This window comes from Pseudophryne corroboree, chromosome 1 (assembly GCF_028390025.1).
Source record: "Pseudophryne corroboree isolate aPseCor3 chromosome 1, aPseCor3.hap2, whole genome shotgun sequence".
Taxonomy (NCBI): Eukaryota; Metazoa; Chordata; class Amphibia; order Anura; family Myobatrachidae; genus Pseudophryne; species Pseudophryne corroboree.
Genome location: NC_086444.1, coordinates 948,819,337 through 948,845,712, shown reverse-complemented (window position 1 = coordinate 948,845,712; position 26,376 = coordinate 948,819,337). Strand labels below are relative to the sequence as shown.

The window sequence follows — 26,376 nt, the reverse complement described above, 5'->3', positions numbered from 1 at the left end:
GAGAATTCTTGTCACCTCTGACATTGCTGCTCTGCTTTTCATTCCGCCCTGTCGGTTTATGTACGTTACTGCCGTCACATTGTCCGACTGGACCTGAATGGCCTGATCTTGAAGATGGCGGACTAGCTGTGCAAGTATGCGATCGCATGTCCAGCCGTCCTGTACAAAAAGTTTCTGCAGTTTCTGAGTAGGTCTGACCTTACTCAGCCGCTGTGATCACTTCAGCCTGTTTGAGGCCGGAATTGACGTCAAACACTTGGACACGCCTGCGTTTTTCCAAACACTCCCTGAAAATGGTCAGTTGCCACCCAGAAACGCCTTCTTCCTGTCAATCTCCTTGCGATCGGCTGTGCGAATGGATTCTTCGTAAAATCCATCGCACAGCAACGATCCGCTTTGTACCCGTACAATGTGCCTGCGCATTGCAGTGCATACGCATGCGCAGTAGTGCCCTGATTGCTGCACAGCGAAAAATGCTAGCAAACGAACAGATCTGAATTAGGTCCCAAGTTCGCCCCCTCAGAAGCTGTGCGTCTGCACTGTGTCCTGAGTCTGGAGATGCAGTCCGCCCCGGTTAGAAGGCGTGCGTCTCCATACCCTCATGCCGCCATAATGGCCCGGTGACCTGCTAATCGGGACGCAGGCTTAGTACTCACCACTCTTCACTCTTCTGGCTCTGTTAGGGGTGGCGGCGTGCTTTGGGAATGTACGCTCGCTGTGGTGGGGCTTGCGATTAGTTCCCTCAGGAGCTAGTGTCCTCTCATTGGGGAACGGGACCATTAACTCTTCAAGAGGTTGGGCACTTCCCCCCCCCCCCCTAAGTCCCACGAAGCAGGCAGGCTGGTGCCATCCAGTCCTGCCTGAAAATAACAAACAGAAAGCTTCCAGAAGCGTGACCGGCTCCTCCGGGCACATTTTCTAAACTGAGTTTGGTAGGAGGGGCATAGAGGGAGAAGCCAGCCCACACTATCAAATTCTTAATGTGCCCATAGCTCCTAGTGGACCCGTATATACCCCATGGTACGAAATGGATTCCCAGTATCATCTAGGACGTAAGAGAAAAATAAGTATCTAAATTTAGCGTATGTACAGTATGCTGTGAAATAAAATTAATTCCCCCACATTTCCAGTGCATGGTCCAACTGGAGAAGCCGCATCTCACCTTGGCCATCTGTGATTACCAACTATATCAGCGGACAGGTGCAGCGGCGGGAAGCCCAATCACGCTGGGCGCTCACGAGAGACCCCGGGAGTATAGATAAACCAGGCTCTGACAACTGGAACCTGGTACATACTCCCGGAATCCAGCCATGTGAGGACAGGGCGCTGCCATGGCCACCATCTTGGGGTTGGCACGGCCGTGGGTCCCATATTACACCGCTGTGTACCTGTTACCTCCCTTACCCTGAAGCCTGCAACCTTTTGCTGGGAGGACCCGGCAGTTAACCCCTACTCTACCAGCTGCTGTGTCCTATATATTGGCAGGAATACTTCGAGCAATCTTAATCTGAACCGGCCTCGATTTGCCAACATGATACTGAAGGTGAGTGACTCTTGCTGCAGTGGGGTTTATAATCCCCCATTATCTCTTCTGAATTGGGGCTCAAACTGTCACGATCCTGACTGTAGTTCGCATATTTGGTGACTTGCCTCTACCATCTGTCCTGGATCCTGCATCTTATCTGCTCACTGGAATAAACAGCTTGCCAGTACCATGAGTTTCCTGAGTGCTGAGAGTTAACTAGCTCCACCAGTGTTGATTAACCTTCTGTGTGAATATGGAATTCAGCAAGTCTCTCTATGCCGTGCCTACACAGCAATCACTGTTGTCATTATACTATATGCCTCTCTGACTCCAGTGGCCACCAGATACATTTTCCACTGTGCTCAGCTCTCTGGTGTTTGGGCCTAAAAGCCAGCGTCCTCTGTTTATTTTAGGAGTTTAGGCTTCAGTGTTTTCCGACCTGCAAGGCCTAACTCCACATCAGAGCCTAACCTAGAGTACTGATATGACAGGGTCAGATCACCTGAACTGGAGCTATCCAATCCTGTGCCAGCCTGAGACTCTCTGAATCACCTGACTCTGTTCACCAATCACCAAGTACCAGGAAGTATAAGGAAAGAGACTTGTGTTACAGAAGCTGCCAGTTCCTTGTGTCACACAGCCCTGTGTGAGCTTAGAAGCTGAGCTTACTAAGAGGTAACACATTTACCTTGGTTCCAGTAAAACTCTGCTCTTTTACTACCCAGTCTGGATTAGTTGTGTTACCAGTTATATCCAGTATTAGTCTCGCCTTAAAGACACAGACGTAGTATTCTCTCGCCTTAAAGACACAGCTGCAGTATTCTTCAGTCCTGCCTTAAAGACACAGCCACAGTATTCTTCAGTCTCGTCTTAAAGACACAGCCGCAGTATTCTTCAGTCCTGCCTTAAAGACACAGCCACATTATTCTTCAGTCTCGTCTTAAAGACACAGCCGCAGTATTCTTCAGTCTCATCTTAAAGACACAGCCGCAGTATTCTTCAGCCTCGTCTTAAAGTCACAGCTAGTCTTCAGTTCTTCTTCAGCCTTGTCTTAAAGTCACAGCCACAGTCATTGTTCTACATACAGTTGCATTTCCAGTTATATCCGGTACCAGCCCGGATTACAGCTGCATTCCAGTTATACCGGTACCCAGGCCGGTTCACAGTGCGGTTCTCAGTCTCACCGGTAAACAGTCCGGTTCAACATCTTCAGGTCTCCTCCCAGTTCTGCGCAATGCCAAAGAACCTATTTCATAGTAACCTTGAGTATGCAAACACCTACTCCTGTGACAGTATATCCAGTTCATTCTCACCAATACATTCACCATCCTGCTAACAACACTAAATCCCTGGTGATCCAGTGGTCAGGATACGGCTCCCTCTGCCGAGGCCCGGGTTCGGCCCCCGGTGAGGGATTGCTCCTTACTACTTCATCTCACTGATTCCCACAGACCAGCCAAATATACACATAGTCCTCCAGTTACCCACACGGACTTCACATACACGCCTGGCTCACAAAAACCACAGTCATGACACAAACGGCACAGTTACATCAAGCGTATTCTATATATTCCCACTATGATGTCAGAATCATTCTGACATCATAGTGGGAATATATAGAATACGCTTGATGTAACTAGCACTGGGAGACATTCTTTTATCTGTATAAACTGTGGGGATAGTGGAAATCCTTGTTTCTTTCCCTAGCAGCTTAAATCTATCAAATGAGGCACACAAGCGCATTCCTCAACTCTTTCTTTTTGTACAAACGGCACAGTGTTTCAGAGAAACATCAAATTTGTATCATGGAATGTAGAAGTATTGAATTCTCCTATAGAGAAAAAAAAAAGATATTGACCTCCCTAGAGCAAATGCGACCAGATATTGCTTTCCTCCATGAAACGCATTGGAAATCCACTGATCCCAATATGCTATGTGATAATTGGATTGGGGATTATAAAGTGTCTTCCTTTACAGCCAAACATAGAGAGGTACTCATTTTAGTTCATAAGCACCTCCCTTATCATATAAAAGATTACATTTCTGATCCTGAGGACGTTACTTATTTTTGAAGGTGTTTCTACATAATAATCTCTACACATTATTAAGAATTTTTGCCCGACCTGTTTCTAATGCTAATTTTTTTAACAAAGCTTTATGTCATACTACAAGATTGGGCAGAAGGGGAGATCATTTTGAGAGGGGATTTTAATTGTGTGCAGTCTTTGGGATTGGACAGGTCAGTAAATTCTAATAGCAATATAAGTGGCCCACCCTCCTCATTGACGCTACTGACAGATTATTTGCAAGTCTGCGATCCATGGAGTTGTCAACACCCTACCGATAGAGAATTTACGTTTTAGTCCCACCCACACCATTCTTATTCACATATTGGTTTTTTGCTTCTTTCTCATTCTATTTTTAGATGAATGGTACGTACTGGTGTTGATTTGATTGCTATATCTGACCATGCCCCAATATGGTTCACTCTAGCTTTACAATAGCCAATAACTACCTCTTTTAATTGGAGGGTTCATACACATTTAGCTACATCTCCTGATTTGTGTGCAATCAGTAGGGGAGAGTTCTGGTCCCTCTGACAGCATCAGCAGAGGGATGTTTCCCTTCCCTGCCACTGCTAACACTGTTTCTCTGACTGGTCGCATCCTGATTCAGGTTGCATTGCACACGTGATGCGACCATAATTTCAGTGATGGGACACAGGCACGTGCAGGTACTATCCTGCGCATGTAGTTAATGCGGTTGGGTAACATCAACTGCGAACACCTATGCCTGATTTACAGAGAGGGAAATCACCCAGCCCTGATGGATTGGCTGCGGAACAGGGTTTGAATAAAACCAGGTTTAAAAAAAAAAAAAAAAGAACAACTACAACGCTTTTTTGGGTTTAAACTGTTTTGTTTTGTCCCCCCCCCCCCCCCCCCCCCCGGTGTATCTGGAAATTATTCACAGCCCTTCATTTTTTCCACATTTTGTTATGTTACAGCCTTATTCCAAAATGGAATAAATTCATTTTTCCCCTCAAAATTCTACACACAATGGGGGTCATTCTGAGTTGATCATAGCTGTGCTAAATTTAGCACAGCTATGATCAGGCACTCAGACATGTGGGGGGACCGCCCCTCATGTCAGTGGCACGCCCCCTCCCCCGCAGAAATGCAAAAGCATCGCACAGCGGCGGTGCTTTTGCATCTCAGGAGTTACTCCCGGCCAGTGCAGCTCCTGCGGCTGGCCGGGAGAACCTCTTTGCTGCCCCGGGTCGCAGCGGCTGCATGTGACGTCACGCAGCCGCTATGGCCCGCCCCAACGGTCCAGCTCCACGTGCGTTGGCCAGACCGCGCCCCTTAAACGGCGGCTTACCGCCGCCTTCCAGCCCCCTCCCGCTCAGCGACCGCCTCTGCCTCAGAGGCGATCGCTAGGCAAAGATGGCCTTCAGCCGTCTGGCATGTGCCGGTGCACTGCGGCACCGGTGCATGCGCAGTTCCGTCGGAATGACCCCCGATATCCCATAATGACAATATGAAAAAGTTTTTTTGAGATTTTTGTAAATTTATTAAAAATAAAGAACTAAGAAATCACATGTACATAAGTATTTACAGCCTTTGCTTAATACTTTGCTGATGCACCTTTGGCAGCAATTACAGCCTCAAGTCTTTTTGAATATGATGCCACAAGCTTGGCACACCTATCTTTGGGCAGTTTCGCCTATTCCTCTTTGCAGCACCTCTCAAGCTCCATCAGGTTGAATGGGAAGTGTCGGTGCTAGGGAGGCCAATCCCGGGATCGGGATCGGAGGGATTCTGGCCCAAAAATGCCAGGATTTAAATCCCGGGATTGGAGCCTCCAATTCCGGGATTCACAGGATTAGATTGCTCATGTGCAGTGAGGGAGGCTGGGTGTAAGTAATACTATTCGGCAGGCGGCACTGGCAGCCATGAACACACAGACCGCGCCAGTGGCAAATCAATAGTAGTGCTGGCCACCAGCCAATCAGATCTGGTGGACCGGCAGCCAATCATTGAAGCGGCCGCAGCAGCAGCTCCTGATTGGCTGCCGGACTGCCCATTCTGACTGGCTGGTGGCCAGCGCTACAATTTGAAAGGCCGCTCGACGCATGTGTCCATGGCTGCCACCCGCCTAATAAGTAGTATTGCTTACACCCACCCTTCCTCACTGCAGTGCTCCGTACAGTCTGCCTCCCGTGCCGCTTCCTACACCCACCTTCCAGCACGGCTCCCTACAGCTTCCCTCCCACACTGCTTCCTACACCACACCCACCCTACAGCGCTGCTCCCTACAGATTCCCTCCCGCGCTGCTCCCTACAGATTCCCTTCCGCACCGCTTCATACACCACACCCACCCTCCAGGCTTGCTCCCTACACCCTTCTCCACTGCCACTTCCACTCTCCCTGCTGCCTACTGCAGTCCCGAGATCCCGGGATTGAAAAAATGTCCCGGGATTGGCCTCCCTAGTCAGTGCACAGCCATTTTCAGATCTCTCCAGAGATGTTCAATCGGATTCAAGTCTGGGCTCTGGCTGGGCCACTCAAGGACATTCACAGAGTTGTCCTGAAATCCTCCTTTGATATCTTGGCTGTGTGATTAGGGTCGCTGTCCTGCTGTCGCCCCAGTCTGAGGTCAAGAGCGCTCTGGAGCAGGTTTTCATCCAGGATGTCTCTGTACATTGCTGCATTCATCTTTCCCTATATCCTGACTAGTCTCCCAGTTTTTGCCACTGAAAAACATCCCCACAACATGATGCTGCCACCACCATGCTCCACTGTAAGGATGGTATTGGCCTGGTGATGAGCAGTGCCTGGTTTCCTCCAAACATGATGCCTGGAATTCATGCCAAAGAGTTCAATCTTTGTCTCATCAGACCAGAGAATTTTGTTTCTCATGGTCTGAGAGTCCTTCAGGTGCATTTTGGCAAACTCCAGGCTGGCTGCCATGTGCTTTTTACTAAGGAGTGGCTTCCATCTGGCCACTCTACCATACAGTATAAGTAATGGGTAGTGTATCTGCACACTTTTATAATCATCTGATAAACTAATTCCCTTATTTTTGGAATTTCTGTTTGTATTCAAAATTGGCTTTTATACATTAATACTTTAGGGGGTGCCACCAGTACAGTAGGTTACAGACATCAAAAAAGCAAGAAGAAAAGTACACAAAGGGACTGATTTTTTTTTTTAAACTTAACTTTAAATGTCCTTATTTGGATAAATTCTTGTGATATTAAATCACAGTCTAATTCCTTATGTCTTTATTGCTCCAGCAAGACACCTCAATTAGGAGTTATGTTCGAATTTTTAGTAATCCGTAGAATAGTAATAGAATCAGTGCATTAGTTAGTAATTATATCTATAACCCTGGATGTCTTCCAAAAAGGAGTGTACTGACTTTTATAACAAAAAAATTGTTCAAATGCCCACTGCTTTTAGGAACATTTTTATTCCTGAAATTTGTATACAGCCAATTAGAGGGGAGACTGTCCATGTCGGATATAATCACATTCAAATGTCAGTTATTCCACTGCACACAATATGTGATGTTTATTACTGCTCCTTTGCTGAAAGCTAGTCTGTAACTGTATCAATTCGGCAATGTAACAGAACTGTATCATTATACATGCAACTGCTTATCTCAGTAACTTTCACAGATTGTAACAAAATTCTGTGTTGCACTTAGTATTCTGATCTCCAGTATGAAAATATGGTGTTTATTTCATCTGATAATTCAACTCCTATATTCAGCTGATAATCAACTCTTAATAGAGCAGCTGCAATACTGAGGAAGCCGCTGAGTCCATTTTTGAAGCGGAGAAACGCGTTAGAGCCCCATTGCTCACACAAACCAGCACCATATCATCGAATCTGAGAAGGAGCAGCATCCTGGAAAACTTCTTTGGAAAGGTCCAGTGATCCTATTAGGAGCTGGGAAGAAACAGGGTCCTCAAGGTGGAAGTGAGTGTGCTTATGCCCAGCAATTGCATAAGATAACGAGTCTTATAGTAAGAACTTACCTTTGTTAAAACTCTTTCTGCGAGGTACACTGGGCTCCACAAGGAATGGACACTGGGGTGCAGAGTAGGATCTTGATCCGAGGCACCAACAGGCTCAATGCTTTGACTGTTCCCAGAATGCATAGCGCTGCCTCCTATATCACCCCGCCTCCCTGCACAGGATCTCAGTTTTTAGTTAACCAGTCCAATGCAGTAACAGGAAAAGAGACGACAACGGTTAGTAGCCACAACACCGCATTCTCGCGACAGGAGACGTGTCAGCGGCTAATGCCATACCAACCCAAAGAAGCTAAGTGCATCAGGGTGGGCGCCTTGTGGAGCTCAGTGTACCTCGCAGAAAGAGTTTTAACAAAGGTAAGTTCTTACCATAAAACTCGTTTTCTGCTGCGGGGTACACTGGGCTCCACAAGGAATGGACAATGGGGATGTCCTAAAGCAGTTCCTTATGGGAGGGGACGCACTGTAGCGGGCACAAGAACCCGGCGTCCAAAGGAAGCATCCTGGGATGCGGCAGTATCGAAGGCATAGAACCTTATGAACGTGTTCACAGAGGACCACATAGCCGCCTTGCACAATTGTTCAAGGGTCGCACCACGTTGGGCCACCCAAGAAGGTCCAACAGATAGAGTAGAATGGGCCTTAATGTGATCAGGAGCAGAGAGACCAGCCTTCACATAAGCATGTGCAATCACCATTCTAATCCATCTGGCCAGAGTTTGCTTGTGAGCAGGCCAGCCACGTTTGTGAAACCCAAACGCAACAAAAAGAGAATCAGATTTCTTAATAGGAGCAGTTCTCTTCACATAGACACGGAGAGCCCGTACCACATCCAAAGACCGCTCTTTGGGAGACAGATCAGGAGAAACAAGTGCCGGAACTACAATCTCCTGATTAAGGTGGAACGAAGAAACCACCTTAGGTAGATAGCCGGGACGAGTCCTAAGAACCGCCCAGTCACGGTGAAATATCAGATATGGGGACAGGACAAGGCACCCAAATCTGACACTCTTCTAGCTGAAGCAATAGCTAGCAGAAACACCACCTTAAGGGAAAGTCACTTAAGGTCAGCTGAACCAAGAGGTTCATACGGAGACTCTTGTAACGCCTCCAAAACCACCGACAAGTCCCAAGGAGCCACAGGCGAAACACAGGGAGGTTGGATACGCAACATTCCCTGAGTAAAGGTATGCACATCAGGTAAGGTCGCAATTTTTCTCTGAAACCACACCGACAAGGCAGATATTTGAACCTTGAGGGAGGCCAGACGCAGGCCTAAGTCCAGGCCCTGCTGAAGAAAAGCCAACAACTTGGCTATACTAAACTTGGAAGCGTCATAATCGTTAGATGCGCACCAAACAAAGTAAGAATGCCAGACCCTATAGTAATTTCCGAGCCGAAGCCAGTTTCCGGGCGCGCAACATAGTTTGAATGACTGCCTCCGTAAACCCTTTAGCCCTTAAGATGGAAGCTTCACGCCATCAAAGACAGCCGGGCTAGGTCCTGGTAGACACAGGGTCCCTGAATGAGGAGGTCTGGGCGTTGTGGAAGTAGAATTGGACGCTCTGACGATAGGCCTTGCAGGTCTGAGAACCAGTGCCATCTGGGCCACGCTGAAGCTATGAGAAGCAGAATTCCTTTTTCTTGCTTGAACTTCCGAATTACCCTGGGCAGGAGTGACACCGGAGGGAACACGTACGGCAGCCGAAACCTCCACGGTACCACCAGCGCATCCACGAATGCTGTTTGAGGATCCCTTGTCCTTGCTCCGAAGACCGGAACTTTGTGATTGTGTCGAGACGCCATCAGATCTACGTCTGGAAGGCCCCACCTTTCCACTAGGAGTTGAAACACTTCTGGATGGAGGCCCCACTCGCCGGCATGCACGTCCTGACGACTGAGAAAGTCCGCTTCCCAATTCAGGACTCCTGGAATGAATATTGCCGATATGGCCGGTAGATGGCGTTCTGCCCACTGTTAAATCCGTGAGACTTCCTTCATTACTAGGCGACTTCGAGTGCCGCCTTGATGATTTATGTAAGCCACTGTGGTGGCGTTGTCCGACTGTACTTGAACAGGACGGTTCTGAATTAAATGCTGGGCTAGGTTCAAGGCATTGAAGACCGCCCGCAACTCCAGAATATTGATCGAGAGGAGGGACTCCTCCTTGGTCCACTGCCCCTGAAGGGAGTGTTGCTCCAGCACGATGCCCCAACCTCTTAGACTGGCATCTGTCGTCAACAGGACCCAGTCGGATATCCAGAACGGACGGCCCCTGCACAGTAGTTGGTCCCGGAGCCACCAGAGCAGCGACAGACGAACCTCCGGAGTCAATAAGATCATTTGAGACCTGATCCGGTGAGGCAGGCCATCCCATTTCGCTAGAATCAGATTCTGGAGAGGGCGAGAGTGAAATTGAGCGTACTCCACCATGTCGAATGCTGACACCATGAGGCCCAGCACCTGCATCGCCGAATGTATCGACACTTGCGGACGAGATAGGAAGCAACCAATCCTGTCCTGAAGTTTCAGGACTTTCTCCTGAGACAGGAACAACCGCTGGTTGTGAGTGTCCAATAGTGCTCCCAGATGCACCATGCTCTGAGCAGGGATCAGGAATGACTTCTTCCAGTTGATGAGCCACCCGTGGGCTTGCAGAAACCGGACCGTCATATCTAGATGACGCAAGAGAAGTTCTGGGGAATTTGCCAGGATTAACAAGTCATCCAAATACGGCAGTATCCTGACCCCTTGACGGCAGAGTACCACCGTCATCACCGCCATGACTTTTGTAAAGACTCGCGGAGCCGTTGTTAAACCAAAAGGTAACGCCCGAAACTGGTAATGGCAGTTGCCAATCGCAAATCTCAGGTATTGCTGATGAGACACTGCTATAGGAATATGCAGGTAAGCATCCTGTATATCCAGGGAGACCATGAAGTCCCCAGGTTCCAAGGCCAGAACTATAGAGCGAAGGGTTTCCATCCAGAACTTGGAAACCTTCACAAACCTGTTCAATGCCTTGAGGTTGAGAATCGGCCGGGAGGACCCATTCTGTTTCGGGACTAGAGACAGTGGAGAATAGTACCCCCGGACCCTCTGCGCAAGAGGCACCTGTACTACGACTCCTGTATCCATGAGGGTCTGTACCACAGAATGTAGAGTGTTTGCCTTTGTCTTGTCCAACGGGACATCTGTCTGGCAAAATCGATGAGGGGGTCAGTTTTTGAAGGCTATGGCGTAACCTCGAGTGACGACTTCCCGTACCCAGGCATCTGAAGTGGTCTTCAACCATTCCTGGGTATACCCTAGAAGCCGGCCCCCCACTCTGGGATCCCCGTCATGCGGCAGGCTTATCTGTCTTGGAAGCTGGCTGACGGGCCGCCCAGGCTCTTTTGGGCTTAGGCTTACCAGGTTTGGAAGCGCGGGCCTGCTTGTTGTATGCCTGACCTTTTGCTTTACCTGAAGGACGAAAGGGGCGAAAGGAAGTACCTTTAGCCTTCGACACAGAAGGAGCAGTACTTGGGAGACAGGCAGTTTTGGCAGTAGCCAAGTCAGCCACAATCTTATTTAAATCCTCCCCAAACAGAATATCTCCCTTAAAAGGGAGTACCTCCAGGGTTTTTCTAGAGTCCAGATCCACAGACCAGGATCTCAGCCACAATATCCGGCGAGCCAGGACTGACATAGAGGCCTTGGCTGCCAGGATACCGGCATCAGAAGCCGCCTCTTTAATATAACGAGAAGCTGTGACAATTTGAGACAAGCATTGTCTAGCATGGTCAGAGGAGATTTCAGCATCTAACTCCAAGGCCCATGCTTCAAAGGCCTCTGCAGCCCAAGTAGCTGCAATAGTGGGCCTTTGTGCAGCACCCGTGAGGGTGTAAATCACTTTCAGACAACCCTCCACACGTTTATCCGTAGGCTCTTTTAGAGACGTGATGGTGGTGACCGGTAGAGCTGAGGAAACCACCATCCTAGCCACATGTGAGTCCACTGGAGGAGGCGTTTCCCAATTCTTAGACAGCTCCAGCACGAGGGGATAGCGAGTCAGCATCTTCTTTTGAGGCACAAACTTCGTACCCGGGTTTTCCCAGGGTTCCTGACGTATATCAATTAGGTGGTCAGAGTGAGGTAAAACTTGTTTAATCACCTTCTGACGCTTGAACCTATCTGGTTTCTTAGGAGGAACGGATGGCTCGGGACCATCTGTAATCTGTAAAATTAACCTAATAGCCTAGATCAGGAACATCCAGATGTGAACCACCCTACCCATCAGCCGTATCTGAGTCAGAACCTGTGGGGTCAGTGTAAGTGCCGTCTTCATCCGACGAGGTGTCAGTGATTGTGAGGAGACAAGCGCTCGCTTAGAGGACCCCTTGGACGTAGGCGAGCGACGGTTAGACTTTTTAGTAGTCAGGGACTGGTTCAACTTCTTTATTTGAGCAGATAAATCGTCCGCCCACGGCGGGTTAGCTGCAGGGACCACAAACGGTTGTACCGGCATTGGGGGTCCCATAGGGGGTGTTAGTTTATGAACTAGCGTATGCAGAAGCGTGGAAAAAGCGGCCCACGGTGGGCCATTATTTGCCCCCGTTGCCACCGTCCCACTGGGGGGCAAGGAGCCCCCAGAACCAGAGCCCAAAGCTGCTATATTCTCCTCATAGTTATCTGCGGCTTCAGCAACACCGGCAGTGTGTTCAGCCCCAGAACCGTTAACCTCAGAAGCAGACATGATATAACTTGCAGTATCAGGTAACACAGTACATATTGTCAGTAGCACAATACCTCTAGCCCAAACCCCTGTGCAGTGTAGTCAGCACTAGCAGAGATAAAGGAGAGATATGGTGACTAAATCACAGAGAAAAATACGTAATACAGTATATCTTTGTGAAAATCTCATATTAGATAAAACCTGACGCACCAAGCCCCCTCAGGTTATAGAATATAGGGATAGCAGGTTGAGTGAAAGACATGAAATGGACACAACTCAGCTATCAAATGCACACACAAATAGTCACAATTTGTACAATGCAGAGGTTATTACTAACAATAATACTGCACTGGACTAGCTAACACAGCTATATAACAATAGATATAACAGTACACAGTAAGAACTGGATGTATATCACAGGGTAATTGTACTAGGAAACCCTGACTAAATGCACTCTTTCTTAACTAACACTGACTAAAAAAGGCAGGTAGAATACTTAAGTGTCTTGTAAAGTCACAGCACTGACAACCAGGCAGCTTAACATAGGAGGATTTGCCCAAGCATTCCCAGGAACAGTGAACTGAGGGATAATGGCGCCGCAGACACTGCCAGGGAGTGAGGGAGAGACAGATATGCAGCTCCAGGGCGGGAACATTTGCAGAAAATGGCGCCCTGGGGCTGGGGGAGGGGCTTCAGGTCCAAGCTCTATCCCCCTGCTGGCAAAACCACCGGGTACTGCGGGCTCTAATAAAATTGTTTATAGAGAAAACCTGACCTGTCCCATGCCCTGGTGATCTAGTGGGATCGCCTGTACTGCCACAGTGTCCACCGCCAGCGCGCGCGCGGCCTGCCTCCCACTGACCGCGCCGGATCGCGATAAAGACCGGGTCCCGCAAGCGGGACCCACTCACCACCTCCTGAAGCGTGGCCACGCGATCCTGGAGAGCCCCCGTCGTGTGTGCCTGACAAGAAGAAAACCGGAGCCTCCTGCTGCAGTTACCCGGCAACCAGGGCTCGGGAGTGTACAGCGCCGCTGGGGAGAGCCGGAGCTGCAGCCGTGAATGTCCACTGACATGTAACACTGCTGCTGCCCTTGAAGTCTTCACTTTTTTCCTCAGAAAAAAAGCTCTTCTTAGGGCTGGCTGGAGCAGCCCCTCTGTTAAGTGCCTGCTACTGCAGCACCTGTACATGGAGGCGGGGTGATATAGGAGGCGGCGCTATGCATTCTGGGAACAGTCAAAGCTTTGAGCCTGTTGGTGCCTCGGATCAAGATCCTCCTCTACACCCCATTGTCCATTCCTTGTGGAGCCCAGTGTACCCCGCAGCAGAAACATTTTTTAAAAAGTCCTCGCCAGAACTCAAGACTTTTACATTTATCTAAGGCAGACTATTGCACAGAAGACAAGTTCTATCAGAGTGCTGCTCATATCTCAGTGGATGACAGTCGAAATAGTGTCTGTCTTTTACAAAAGACCAGAGGAGACTGGTGATATCAGTATATTTTATGAAATAGTCTGAAATGTCTTTTATATCATTTGAAGTTTAATATAATTTTTGCATTGTTTATGATTTGGAGTTTCCATTTGTTTTTCTGTTTTTCCAATTTTTATTAATCTTTTTTGGTTTAAGTGATATGGAATTTTATCAGCCTGCCGGCATGTGTACCATGAATGCACAATCATTGTGAAATGCGTAAAAATTATATTTTTATATATATCTCCAGTCAGCGCTGTCTTATTTTTATGTGCTAAGTGGATTTTTATTCAGGGTTAAGTATCGCCCCGTTCTTGTTGGCAGCAGATAGGAGGCATTTATGTTGGATCTTGAGCTATTTTCTTTTCTTCTTTTCATAATTCTTATTATTCATATAAATATTGTATGAATAAGAGATCATTTTCATTCTATATTTTAAAGTTCACAGTGTCTCTAGGCGCAGAATCCATTTGTTCTTCTTTCTTATTTAGGACATGGGGGGTAATTCCAAGTTGATCGCAGCAGGAAATTTTTTAGCAGTTGGGCAAAACCATGTGCACTGCAGGGGGGGGGGGGGGCAGATATAACATTTGCAGAGAGAGTTAGATTTGGGTGTGGTGAGTTCAATCTGCAATCTAAATTGCAGTGTAAAAATAAAGCAGCCAGTATTTACCCTGCACAGAAACAAAATAACCCACCCAAATCTAACTCTCTCTGCACATGTTATATCTGCCCCCCCTGCAGTGCACATGGTTTTGCCCAACTGCTAAAAAATTTCCTGCGGCGATCAACTTGGAATTACCCCCTAGGGGCCTAATTGCGAGTTGATCGCAGCAGCAAGTTTGTTAGCAATTGTCCAAAACCATGTGCACTGCAGGGGGGCAGATATAACATGTGCAGAGAGAATTAGATTTGGGTGGGGTGAGTTCAATCTCCAATCTAAATTGCAGTGTAAAAATAAAGCAGCCAGTATTTACCCTGCACAGAAACAAAATAACCCACCCAAATCTAACTCTCTCTGCAAATGTTATATCTGCCCCCCCCCTGCAGTGCACATGGTTTTTCCCAACTGCTAAAAAATTTCCTGCTGCGATCAACTTGGAATTACCCCCATTGTCATTTGTTTAAAATGGTATCATACACTTGCCTCCCCTATCCACTCCAAATGCTTCCTTTTCTATTATCCAAACATGACCAAAAAGTTATAAATGAGGCGTTTTATATGGGCCAATAAGTGCCCTTGTATATCTTTATTTAAATCTCAAAAACCACTGCTGTTGGGAGGTATTAATTTAACTTGTATCCAGGACTATGCCCTAGCAGCAAATTATAGGTACACTGTGGACTGGATAGGTGGAAACGCTAATTTTGTTTATAAGGCGATAGATTATGCCTTCTGTCACCCCCCTTCTAATTTGTTTGATAACCCTCTCCTTCTTACACCGTCGTGCTTGGCGCACTCTTAGGAAGAGGATGGATCTATGTGTTTCTCATTCTTTATTCCTCCCATTAGTTTCTAATATAGTTTTACAACATGGTGAGGCTAGTGAGGTTATTCGGTTTTGGTCACCTCCAGGGTCTTCAGTTTATGTATCAATTTTTGTATATGGATTGCTCTGCAATACTTACTCTTTCTCAGTTAAACGAGAAGTACCCTCTTATAAATATTCCTATTTTTTCTTATTTCCAAGTTCGAAACTATGTTAACCAACTGCTTACCCAGTTTCCAGCTGCTGACTTGTTGAGCTCCTTAGATTGTACTATATGGTGGAAACCCTGTACTATACAATGGAAACCCTGAAATCCACTTATTTATTTACATACTAGACGTAAGATTGACTTGACTACACTAACTACGAGAACTGCCAAATGGACAGATGTTTTTCCAGGAAAAGATTTGAAACAAGTTATTGGATATAGTGTACAACTGAATAAACAATTAGTCTCCTCCTCCTATGCTGAAATGCACTACAAATTATTACATAGGGCATATTATACGCCTGAACTACATTTTCTAATAGTTTTAAATGTCCATCACCAGATGCATATTTAGCTTCCTGTATTTTTGTATTGAGAAACAGTCCAAAATTATATTAATAATGAATTAGGCATACCGTTCACATGAGTTGGGCATTTTGGAATTACAATACTATGGGGCAGATTTATTAAGCCTGGTGAAGTGATAAATTGGAAGGTGATAAAGCACTAGCCAGTCAGCTCCTGTCATTTTTCAAACCCAGCCTGTAATATGGCAGTTAGCAGCTAATTGGCTGGTCCTTTATCACCTTCCACTGTATCACTTCACCAGGCTTAATAAATCTGCCCCTATATCTGGTAACGGTTTTCATTCCAATGGCCTCCGTTTATTTTTAGCTCGTGTTGCTGTGGCTTCAAAGAAAACAATTCTGTCCCAATGGGTACATGCTGACCCCATCCCTATTTCTCTAATAGTACCTAGATTAATGTATTTATGCAAAATGGATTGGTTGGAGTACTCGTTAGATGTGGAAATTGGGGCTGAAAAATTATTTTCCTTTTCACTCCTTTATATTAATAGATTGCCATTTTCTACTAAAGAATTTCTTAGGAAAGCAGTCTTACCACTTGGTACAACTTAGAGGTGGTATCTAAAAGGGCCGCCTCCATTTTAATGTGTTTACAATTCTTTGTAAAAACATTGCATATTAATATATACGGTATATATATATATATATATATATTTTTTTTTTTTTTATATTATATTATATAAATTAATTCCCTGTGCATCAAACATAATACCAAAATGTGAAAACTGTCCTAGTCATGGAGGGAAAAAAGCAATAGTTATGAAGCAGTAAAAAAAATCTATTAATGGTATGAAAATGAGCTTACTCAGTTAAGTGTTTTGGGTTGCTAATTGTTGCAGACAAAGCCAGAAATGGACAGCGAATCATGGCTAGAATGTGTTCCCAAACTTCTGCTCCAATTTCTCCTCCCAAGCAATGGACCTAGCGTAGGAAAATATGTCAATTAGTACTAAAAATATTCAATTAACAGAGTTTACAGACACTTTGAGTGGGTCATTAGTATACTAAATTACAAATGTATTATGATAGTGTAGAAATGTGTCCTTGTGTTAAGTCAGTCCTGGAAGGTGTTAGTGATAGTTTTGATTCTGCTAACCAGCTCTTTTTTTATTTCTCAGTTTAGCCATGTGGGTAATTTTCTATGTGAAATTACTGCTGTTTTCTCTCATATGCATAAAATCAGTGTATAAAATCTCTAGCAAATGGAGTGATTATAAACCAATCTAGGGTATTGCATAGCTTATTTGTTACAAAGAGTATTACGATGTCAAATAGAAGTCCGTGATAGCAGGGTAGATCTTGCCTTTGACTAACAGGGTTACATTTATATTCCCATGCATTAAGTCATTTCTAGCTATTCTCCTGTGATTGATAGCATTTTACTACATGGTTAAGCTCATCAGCAAATGCCCTCAGTATAAAGCCAATTTCTGATGACTGTGCCCTACAGTACTTCCTTTCCAGATGGAGGTCTGGAACTTGGAGTAGGCTCATAGAAATACCTACACTATAGACTATAAGACCATAATTTGTTAGTAATATATTTTTAAAGAATTACAATGTATATGTAAATATTTAGGGGGGAATTCAGTTAGATGTGGTAATGTACCGCAGTTGAAAAAGGGGTAGAAATAAATTAGAGCCCCTTTTTCTCATCTGCTAATTTACCATGTTACTGAACATTAACCCATAGAATCCAGAATGAATTCCCGGACCTATGGTCTAACACGGTTGCAGCACACAAAAACAGACCATTTAAAGGGGATTTCTTTTCACGCCTGCTGACTCAAAAAAAATCCTCATCAACTGCAGCCTGCGGGCTGCCTTTGGAACAAATTTAATAGCCCAGCTGCTTCAATTAGCCCATGGTAAATGACTACAGATAATTGAATTTCCTCTTAATCTACGTATTTCATTTATTTCATAAAAATTGACTGTATTATACTGTATGACTTGCAAGATTACATACCTCATCAAATATTATATACTTGATTCTTTTCACCCAGTCTTGTCGATGTGGACTTAACAAAATAATTTCCAAACATTGTGGTACAGTGACCAACACCTGTATAAAAATGAATGTAAAAAATGAGGATTCAGAATAGGGGGGATATCCAATTATCCCCGGGAAAACATCGGGTCTGAAAAACGACAGTTTTCGGCCATTTTTCTGACTTTTTTCCGATGTTTCACAGATTTTTTTTTTACAGGCTATCCAGATGGATCGCCTGTAAAAAAAAAAAAAAAAAAAACCTTCTCCTGAAAACACCTGTGTGTTTTCGTGTGAAACAGCCCCATTTTTGGACGAAAACGGGGCTGTTTCCGGGGATTCTGCTTCGCGTGCCACGGCTTATCGGGGCTAATTAGCTAGCCCCCGGTGGGACAGTTAGCCCCGGTAAATTACCGGGGCTAATTGGATATCCCCCTATATATTTAAAGTACATATTAACACAAGTCACAAATTAAGTAGGAGATGGCTAAGAGGCAATCCGTACTGTACATCATTATAGAGTTGCAGTGGAAGAGAGATATATAGTTATTATAAACACTTTTTGCCTTTAACAAACTCATAATTAATGACTAGTCAGTTCTGCTTGTTTCACTATATATAATCAATAAGTAAACAGTAAAAAACAAATGTTAATCATAATCACCAACTGCCAGAAATAAAAAAAAACCTGTAAATTAATGTATAAATTAGAGATGAGCGGATTCGGTTTTACTCGGTTTTACTCGGTTCTCAAAACCGAATCTTATTGGCTATCCAAAACACGTGACATCCGTGAGCCAATAAGATTCGGTTTTGAGAACCGAGTAAAACCGAGTAAAACCGAATCCGCTCATCTCTAGTATAAATCATACAGATTGTAACTACATAATACATACCTGGCTGTTTAATGCATCAGTGCGATAATCTCGAGTAAAAACCCCACATAATGCCATTCCATTTGGTAGATCTTTATTGAACTGATTAGTTACAGTGGCCACCACTTGATTTACAAGAGCCTGTATAAAACAAATGCATTACATAGTGAAAGTAAAAACTGCACATGCCTTCTGGCTGTTATATATGCATACATACAGTACATACAGCACAGTGAAAGCTAAATATTTATATGTGTAAATTTGAAGAAACGTGTTTTATGTTCCATGTCTTCATATCAACCATACCACACTACCAGTAGCTACACAGAAATTCTAGTCATCAACGGCTGCTTTATACTAGTAGTGAGTGTATGACAATGCTATCAGAGCCGGCCCTAGCCAATAGGCAATATAGGCAATTGCCTAGGGCATTTTCAAAGCCTGGAGGCATCTGGGCAGGCTGAGCATACTACAGTGTGAAGACAGCTGCAGTGTGCAAGCTGCTAAAAGTGAAACTAAAGAGAATGGAGTCTGAGTAGGGGCGGGGCTACACGGCTCTGTGTGCAGTCACTGCCTGTCTGCTGTGCAATGTGGGAAACTGTATGTACTACAGTCTGCTGTCAGGTGATGTGTAAAGGTAAGGGGAGGGGGGACACCATCTATAAGTGTATAAGTGTGTGACTGACTGTGAATATATGTGTATAAGTGTGTGGCTGTGTGTGTGTATATGTGTATAAGTGTGGGGCTGTGTATATATGTGCATAAGTGTGTGGCTGTTTACAGAGGTGTAGCTGGGTGCCATGGTGCCCGGAGCAAGGGTATGTAGCGGCGCCCCCTCCCCTGTACTGAATTGGGGCATGTTACTTTTGAATAGGAAAAATATTGAAAAATCCTAAATTGGTGACAGGCATGGTTCTAGACCTTGAGGAGCACAGGATGAAAGTTTCCTTTGGGCACCCCTCATGTTTAGAACAGGGACAAAAATATAGGTGCGGTTATGCCATAGTAGAGCCACTTATTAGAGATGAGCGGGTTCGGTTCCTCGGAATCCGAACCCGCCCGAACTTCAGTTTTTTTTACACGGGGCTGAGCGACTCGGATCTTCCCGCCTTGCTCGGTTAACCCGAGCGCGCCCGAACGTCATCATCCCGCTGTCGGATTCTCGCGAGGCTCGTATTCTATCGCGAGACTCGGATTCTATATAAGGAGCCGCGCGTCGCCGCCATTTTCACACGTGCATTGAGATTGATAGGGAGAGGACGTGGCTGGCGTCCTCTCCGTTTAGACTAGAGTACTAGAGAGAGACACAAATTTTGGGGAGCATATTATTAGGAGGAGTACTACTTGCTGCTGATAGTGTGACCAGTGACTGACCACCAGTTTAATTAATCCGTTCTCTGCCTGAAAAAAAACGATACACAGTGTGACACAGTCACATACCATATCTGTGCTCAGCCCAGTGTGCTGCATCATATGTAATACTGTATATCATTATCTGACTGTGCTGAGTGCTCACTGCTCACACAGCTTAATTGTGGGGGAGACTGGGGAGCAGTTATAGCAGGAGTACATATTTTAAGTACAGTGCACACTTTTGCTGCCAGAGTGCCACTGCCAGTGTGACTGACCAGTGACCACTGACCACCAGTATTGTGATTGTCTGCTGACCACCAGTATATTGTGATTGTCTGCCTGAAAAAGTTAAACACTCGTCGTGTGGTGTTTTTATAAACGCATTCTGCAGACAGTGTCCAGCAGGTCCGTCATTACATAATATATACCTGTCCGGCTGCAGTACTAGTGTGATATATATATATTTTAATTTTATCTCATTATCATCCAGTCTATATTAGCAGCAGACACAGTACGGTAGTCCACGGCTGTAGCTACCTCTGTGTCGGCAGTCGCTCGTCCATCCATAATTGTATACCACCTACCCGTGGTTTTTTTTTTTTTCTATCTTCTTGATACTAGTAGCTTACTTTAGGAGTCTGCAGTGCTGACAGACAGTGTCCAGCAGGTCCGTCATTACATAATATATACCTGTCCGGCTGCAGTACTAGTGTGATATATATATATATTTTAATTTTATCTCATTATCATCCAGTCTATATTAGCAGCAGACACAGTACGGTAGTCCATGGCTGTAGCTACCTCTGTGTCGGCAGTCGCTCGTCCATCCATAATTGTATACCACCTACCCGTGGTTTTTTTTTTTCTATCTTCTTGATACTAGTAGCTTACTTTAGGAGTCTGCAGTGCTGACAGACAGTGTCCAGCAGGTCCGTCATTACATAATATATACCTGTCCGGCTGCAGTACTAGTGTGATATATATATATATTTTAATTTTATCTCATTATCATCCAGTCTATATTAGCAGCAGACACAGTACGGTAGTCCACGGCTGTAGCTACCTCTGTGTCGGCAGTCGCTCGTCCATCCATAATTGTATACCACCTACCCGTGTTTTTTTTTTTTTCTATCTTCTTGATACTAGTAGCTTACTTTAGGAGTCTGCAGTGCTGAGTCTGACAGACAGTGTCCAGCAGGTCCGTCATTACATAATATATACCTGTCCGGCTGCAGTACTAGTGTGATATATATATATATTTTAATTTTATCTCATTATCATCCAGTCTATATTAGCAGCAGACACAGTACGGTAGTCCACGGCTGTAGCTACCTCTGTGTCGGCAGTCGCTCGTCCATCCATAATTGTATACCACCTACCCGTGGTTTTTTTTTTTCTATCTTCTTGATACTAGTAGCTTACTTTAGGAGTCTGCAGTGCTGACAGACAGTGTCCAGCAGGTCCGTCATTACATAATATATACCTGTCCGGCTGCAGTACTAGTGTGATATATATATATATTTTAATTTTATCTCATTATCATCCAGTCTATATTAGCAGCAGACACAGTACGGTAGTCCACGGCTGTAGCTACCTCTGTGTCGGCAGTCGCTCGTCATCCATAAGTATACTAGTATCCATCCATCTCCATTGTTTACCTGAGGTGCCTTTTAGTTGTGCCTATTAAAATATGGAGAACAAAAATGTTGAGGTTCCAAAAATAGGGAAAGATCAAGATCGACTTCCACCTCGTGCTGAAGCTGCTGCCACTAGTCATGGCTGAGACGATGAAATGCCAGCAACGTCGTCTGCCAAGGCCGATGCCCAATGTCATAGTACAGAGCATGTAAAATCCAAAACACCAAATATCAGTAAAAAAAGGACTCAAAAATCTAAAATAAAATTGTCGGAGGAGAAGCGTAAACTTGCCAATATGCCATTTACCACACGGAGTGGCAAGGAACGGCTGAGGCCCTGGCCTATGTTCATGGCTAGTGGTTCAGCTTCACATGAGGATGGAAGCACTCAGCCTCTCGCTAGAAAAATGAAAAGACTCAAGCTGGCAAAAGCACCGCAAAGAACTGTGCATTCTTCGAAATCCCAAATCCACAAGGAGAGTCCAATTGTGTCGGTTGCGATGCCTGACCTTCCCAACACTGGACGTGAAGAGCATGCGCCTTCCACCATTTGCACGCCCCCTGCAAGTGCTGGAAGGAGCACCCGCAGTCCAGTTCCTGATAGTCAGATTGAAGATGTCAGTGTTGAAGTACACCAGGATGAGGAGGATATGGGTGTTGCTGGCGCTGGGGAGGAAATTGACAAGGAGGATTCTGATGGTGAGGTGGTTTGTTTAAGTCAGGCACCCGGGGAGACACCTGTTGTCCGTGGGAGGAATATGGCCATTGACATGCCTGGTGAAAATACCAAAAAAATCAGCTCTTCGGTGTGGAAGTATTTCAACAGAAATGCGGACAACATTTGTCAAGCCGTGTGTTGCCTTTGTCAAGCTGTAATAAGTAGGGGTAAGGACGTTAACCACCTCGGAACATCCTCCCTTATACGTCACCTGCAGCGCATTCATAATAAGTCAGTGACAAGTTCAAAAACTTTGGGCGACAGCGGAAGCAGTCCACTGACCAGTAAATCCCTTCCTCTTGTAACCAAGCTCACGCAAACCACCCCACCAACTCCCTCAGTGTCAATTTCCTCCTTCCCCAGGAATGCCAATAGTCCTGCAGGCCATGTCACTGGCAATTCTGACGAGTCCTCTCCTGCCTGGGATTCCTCCGATGCATCCTTGCGTGTAACGCCTACTGCTGCTGGCGCTGCTGTTGTTGCTGCTGGGAGTCGATGGTCATCCCAGAGGGGAAGTCGTAAGCCCACTTTTACTACTTCCACCAAGCAATTGACTGTCCAACAGTCCTTTGCGAGGAAGATGAAATATCACAGCAGTCATCCGGTTGCAAAGCGGAAAACTGAGGCCTTGACAACTATGTTGGTGTTAGACGTGCGTCCGGTATCCGCCGTTAGTTCACAGGGAACTAGACAATTTCTTGAGGTAGTGTGCCCCCGTTACCAAATACCATCTAGGTTCCACTTCTCTAGGCAGGCGATACCGAGAATGTACACAGACGTCAGAAAAAGACTCACCAGTGTCCTAAAAAATGCAGTTGTACCCAATGTCCACTTAACCACGGACATGTGGACAAGTGGAGCAGGGCAGGGTCAGGACTATATGACTGTGACAGCCCACTGGGTAGATGTATGGACTCCCGCTGCAAGAACAGCAGCGGCGGCACCAGTAGCAGCATCTCGCAAACGCCAACTCTTTCCTAGGCAGGCTACGCTTTGTATCACCGGTTTCCAGAATACGCACACAGCTGAAAACCTCTTACGGCAACTGAGGAAGATCATCGCGGAATGGCTTACCCCAATTGGACTCTCCTGTGGATTTGTGGCATCGGACAACGCCAGCAATATTGTGTGTGCATTAAATATGGGCAAATTCCAGCACGTCCCATGTTTTGCACATACCTTGAATTTGGTGGTGCAGAATTATTTAAAAAACGAGAGGGGCGTGCAAGAGATGCTGTCGGTGGCCAGAAGAATTGCGGGACACTTTCGGCGTACAGGCACCACGTACAGAAGACTGGAGCACCACCAAAAACGCCTGAACCTGCCCTGCCATCATCTGAAGCAAGAAGTGGTAACGAGGTGGAATTCAACCCTATATATGCTTCAGAGGTTGGAGGAGCAGCAAAAGGCCATTCAAGCCTATACAATTGAGCACGATATAGGAGGTGGAATGCACCTGTCTCAAGCGCAGTGGAGAATGATTTCAACGTTGTGCAAGGTTCTGCTGCCCTTTGAACTTGCCACACGTGAAGTCAGTTCAGACACTGCCAGCCTGAGTCAGGTCATTCCCCTCATCAGGCTTTTGCAGAAGAAGCTGGAGACATTAAAGGAGGAGCTAACACAGAGCGATTCCGCTAGGCATGTGGGACTTGTGGATGGAGCCCTTAATTCGCTTAACAAGGATTCACGGGTGGTCAATCTGTTGAAATCAGAGCACTACATTTTGGCCACCGTGCTCGATCCTAGATTTAAAACCTACCTTGGATCTCTCTTTCCGGCAGACACAAGTCTGCTGGGGTTCAAGGACCTGCTGGTGAGAAAATTGTCAAGTCAAGCGGAACGCGACCTGTCAACATCTCCTCCTTCACATTCTCCCGCAACTGGGGGTGCGAGGAAAAGGCTCAGAATTCCGAGCCCACCCGCTGGCGGTGATGCAGGGCAGTCTGGAGCGACTGCTGATGCTGACATCTGGTCCGGACTGAAGGACCTGCCAACGATTACGGACATGTCGTCTACTGGCACTGCATATGATTCTCTCCCCATTGAAAGAATGGTGGAGGATTATATGAGTGACCGCATCCAAGTAGGCACGTCAGACAGTCCGTACTTATACTGGCAGGAAAAAGAGGCAATTTGGAGGCCCTTGCACAAACTGGCTTTATTCTACCTAAGTTGCCCTCCCACAAGTGTGTACTCCGAAAGAGTGTTTAGTGCCGCCGCTCACCTTGTCAGCAATCGGCGTACGAGGTTACTTCCAGAAAATGTGGAGAAGATGATGTTCATTAAAATGAATTATAATCAATTCCTCCGTGGAGACATTGACCAGCAGCAATTGCCTCCACAAAGTACACAGGGAGCTGAGATGGTGGATTCCAGTGGGGACGAATTGATAATCTGTGAGGAGGGGGATGTACACGGTGATATATCGGAGGATGATGATGAGGTGGACATCTTCCCTCTGTAGAGCCAGTTTGTGCAAGGAGAGATTAATTGCTTCTTTTTAAACCAACCCGTCATTTCAGTCACAGTCGTGTGGCAGACCCTGTCACTGAAATGATGGGTTGGTTAAAGTGTGCATGTCCTGTTTATACAACATAAGGGTGGGTGGGAGGGCCCAAGGACAATTCCATCTTGCACCTCTTTTTTCTTTCATTTTTCTTTGCGTCATGTGCTGTTTGGGGAGTATTTTTTTGAAGGGCCATCCTGCGTGACACTGCAGTGCCAATCCTAGATGGGCCAGGTGTTTGTGTCGGCCACTAGGGTCGCTTATCTTACTCACACAGCTACCTCATTGCGCCTCTTTTTTTCTTTGCGTCATGTGCTGTTTGGGGAGTGTTTTTTGGAAGGGCCATCCTGCGTGACACTGCAGTGACACTCCTAGATGGGCCAGGTGTTTGTGTCGGCCACTAGGGTCGCTTATCTTACTCACACAGCTACCTTATTGCGCCTCTTTTTTTCTTTGCGTCATGTGCTGTTTGGGGAGTGTTTTTTGGAAGGGCCATCCTGCGTGACACTGCAGTGCCACTCCTAGATGGGCCAGGTGTTTGTGTCGGCCACTAGGGTCGCTTAGCTTACTCACACAGCTACCTCATTGCACCTCTTTTTTTCTTTGCGTCATGTGCTGTTTGGGGAGTGTTTTTTGGAAGGGCCATCCTGCGTGACACTACAGTGCCACTCCTAGATGGGCCAGGTGTTTGTGTCGGCCACTAGGGTCGCTTAGCTTAGTCATCCAGCGACCTCTGTGCAAATTTTAGGACTAAAAATAATATTGTGAGGTGTGAGGTGTTCAGAATAGACTGAAAATGAGTGGAAATTATGGTTTTTGAGGTTAATAATACTTTGGGATCAAAATGACCTCCAAATTCTATGATTTAAGCTGTTTTTTAGTGTTTTTTGAAAAAAACTCCCGAATCCAAAACACACCCGAATCCGACAAAAAAAATTCGGTGAGGTTTTGCCAAAACGCGGTCGAACCCAAAACACGGCCGCGGAACCGAACCCAAAACCAAAACACAAAACCCGAAAAATTTCAAGTGCACATCTCTACCACTTATACATGTTACTCTGCAGCTTCTAATGCATAGAGAGATGCTGCAGCAGCCGCTGGGGCAGAGAGAGGTGCGGCAACATCAATGTAGAGATAGGTGCTGTAGAAGCCGCTGTGGCAGAGAGGGGTGCTGCAACAGCCAAGGCAGAGAGAAGTGCTGCAGCAACCGAGGCAGAAAAAGGTGCTGCAGCAGCTGGGACAGAGAGGTGCTGCAGCAGCTGTGACAGAAAGAGCTGCTGCAGTAGCTGGGATAAAGAGAGGTGCTGCAGAAGCCGAGGCAGGGAGTGGTGTAGCAGGACAGACGTAACCTGCTGCATAGCTACAAGCAGACAGTGACACATACTGTATAAAGAGAGCAGTAGAGCTCCGGCATGTGCTAGCTGTCAGTGTCTCGTGCTGTCTTCTCTGGCCTGCCCTATTCCCTACCTATTCTC

The 26,376-nt window shown here is 46.0% G+C and overlaps 1 protein-coding gene across 3 annotated transcripts in view; it reads right to left on the bottom strand.

Annotated features, from left to right (window-relative positions):
• The window catches only part of DDX60 (DExD/H-box helicase 60), a 422,428-nt gene that overhangs the window by 261,613 nt on the left and 134,439 nt on the right, over positions 1-26,376 (bottom strand). For all 3 annotated transcript variants that reach the window (XM_063920417.1, XM_063920418.1, XM_063920419.1), the window contains 3 exons: positions 18,709-18,828; positions 17,792-17,887; positions 16,628-16,743 (listed from right to left, as the gene is read on the bottom strand). In XM_063920417.1, coding sequence (XP_063776487.1) covers positions 16,628-16,743; positions 17,792-17,887; positions 18,709-18,828 — 332 coding nt within the window. The remainder of the gene's footprint in view (positions 1-16,627; positions 16,744-17,791; positions 17,888-18,708; positions 18,829-26,376) is intronic.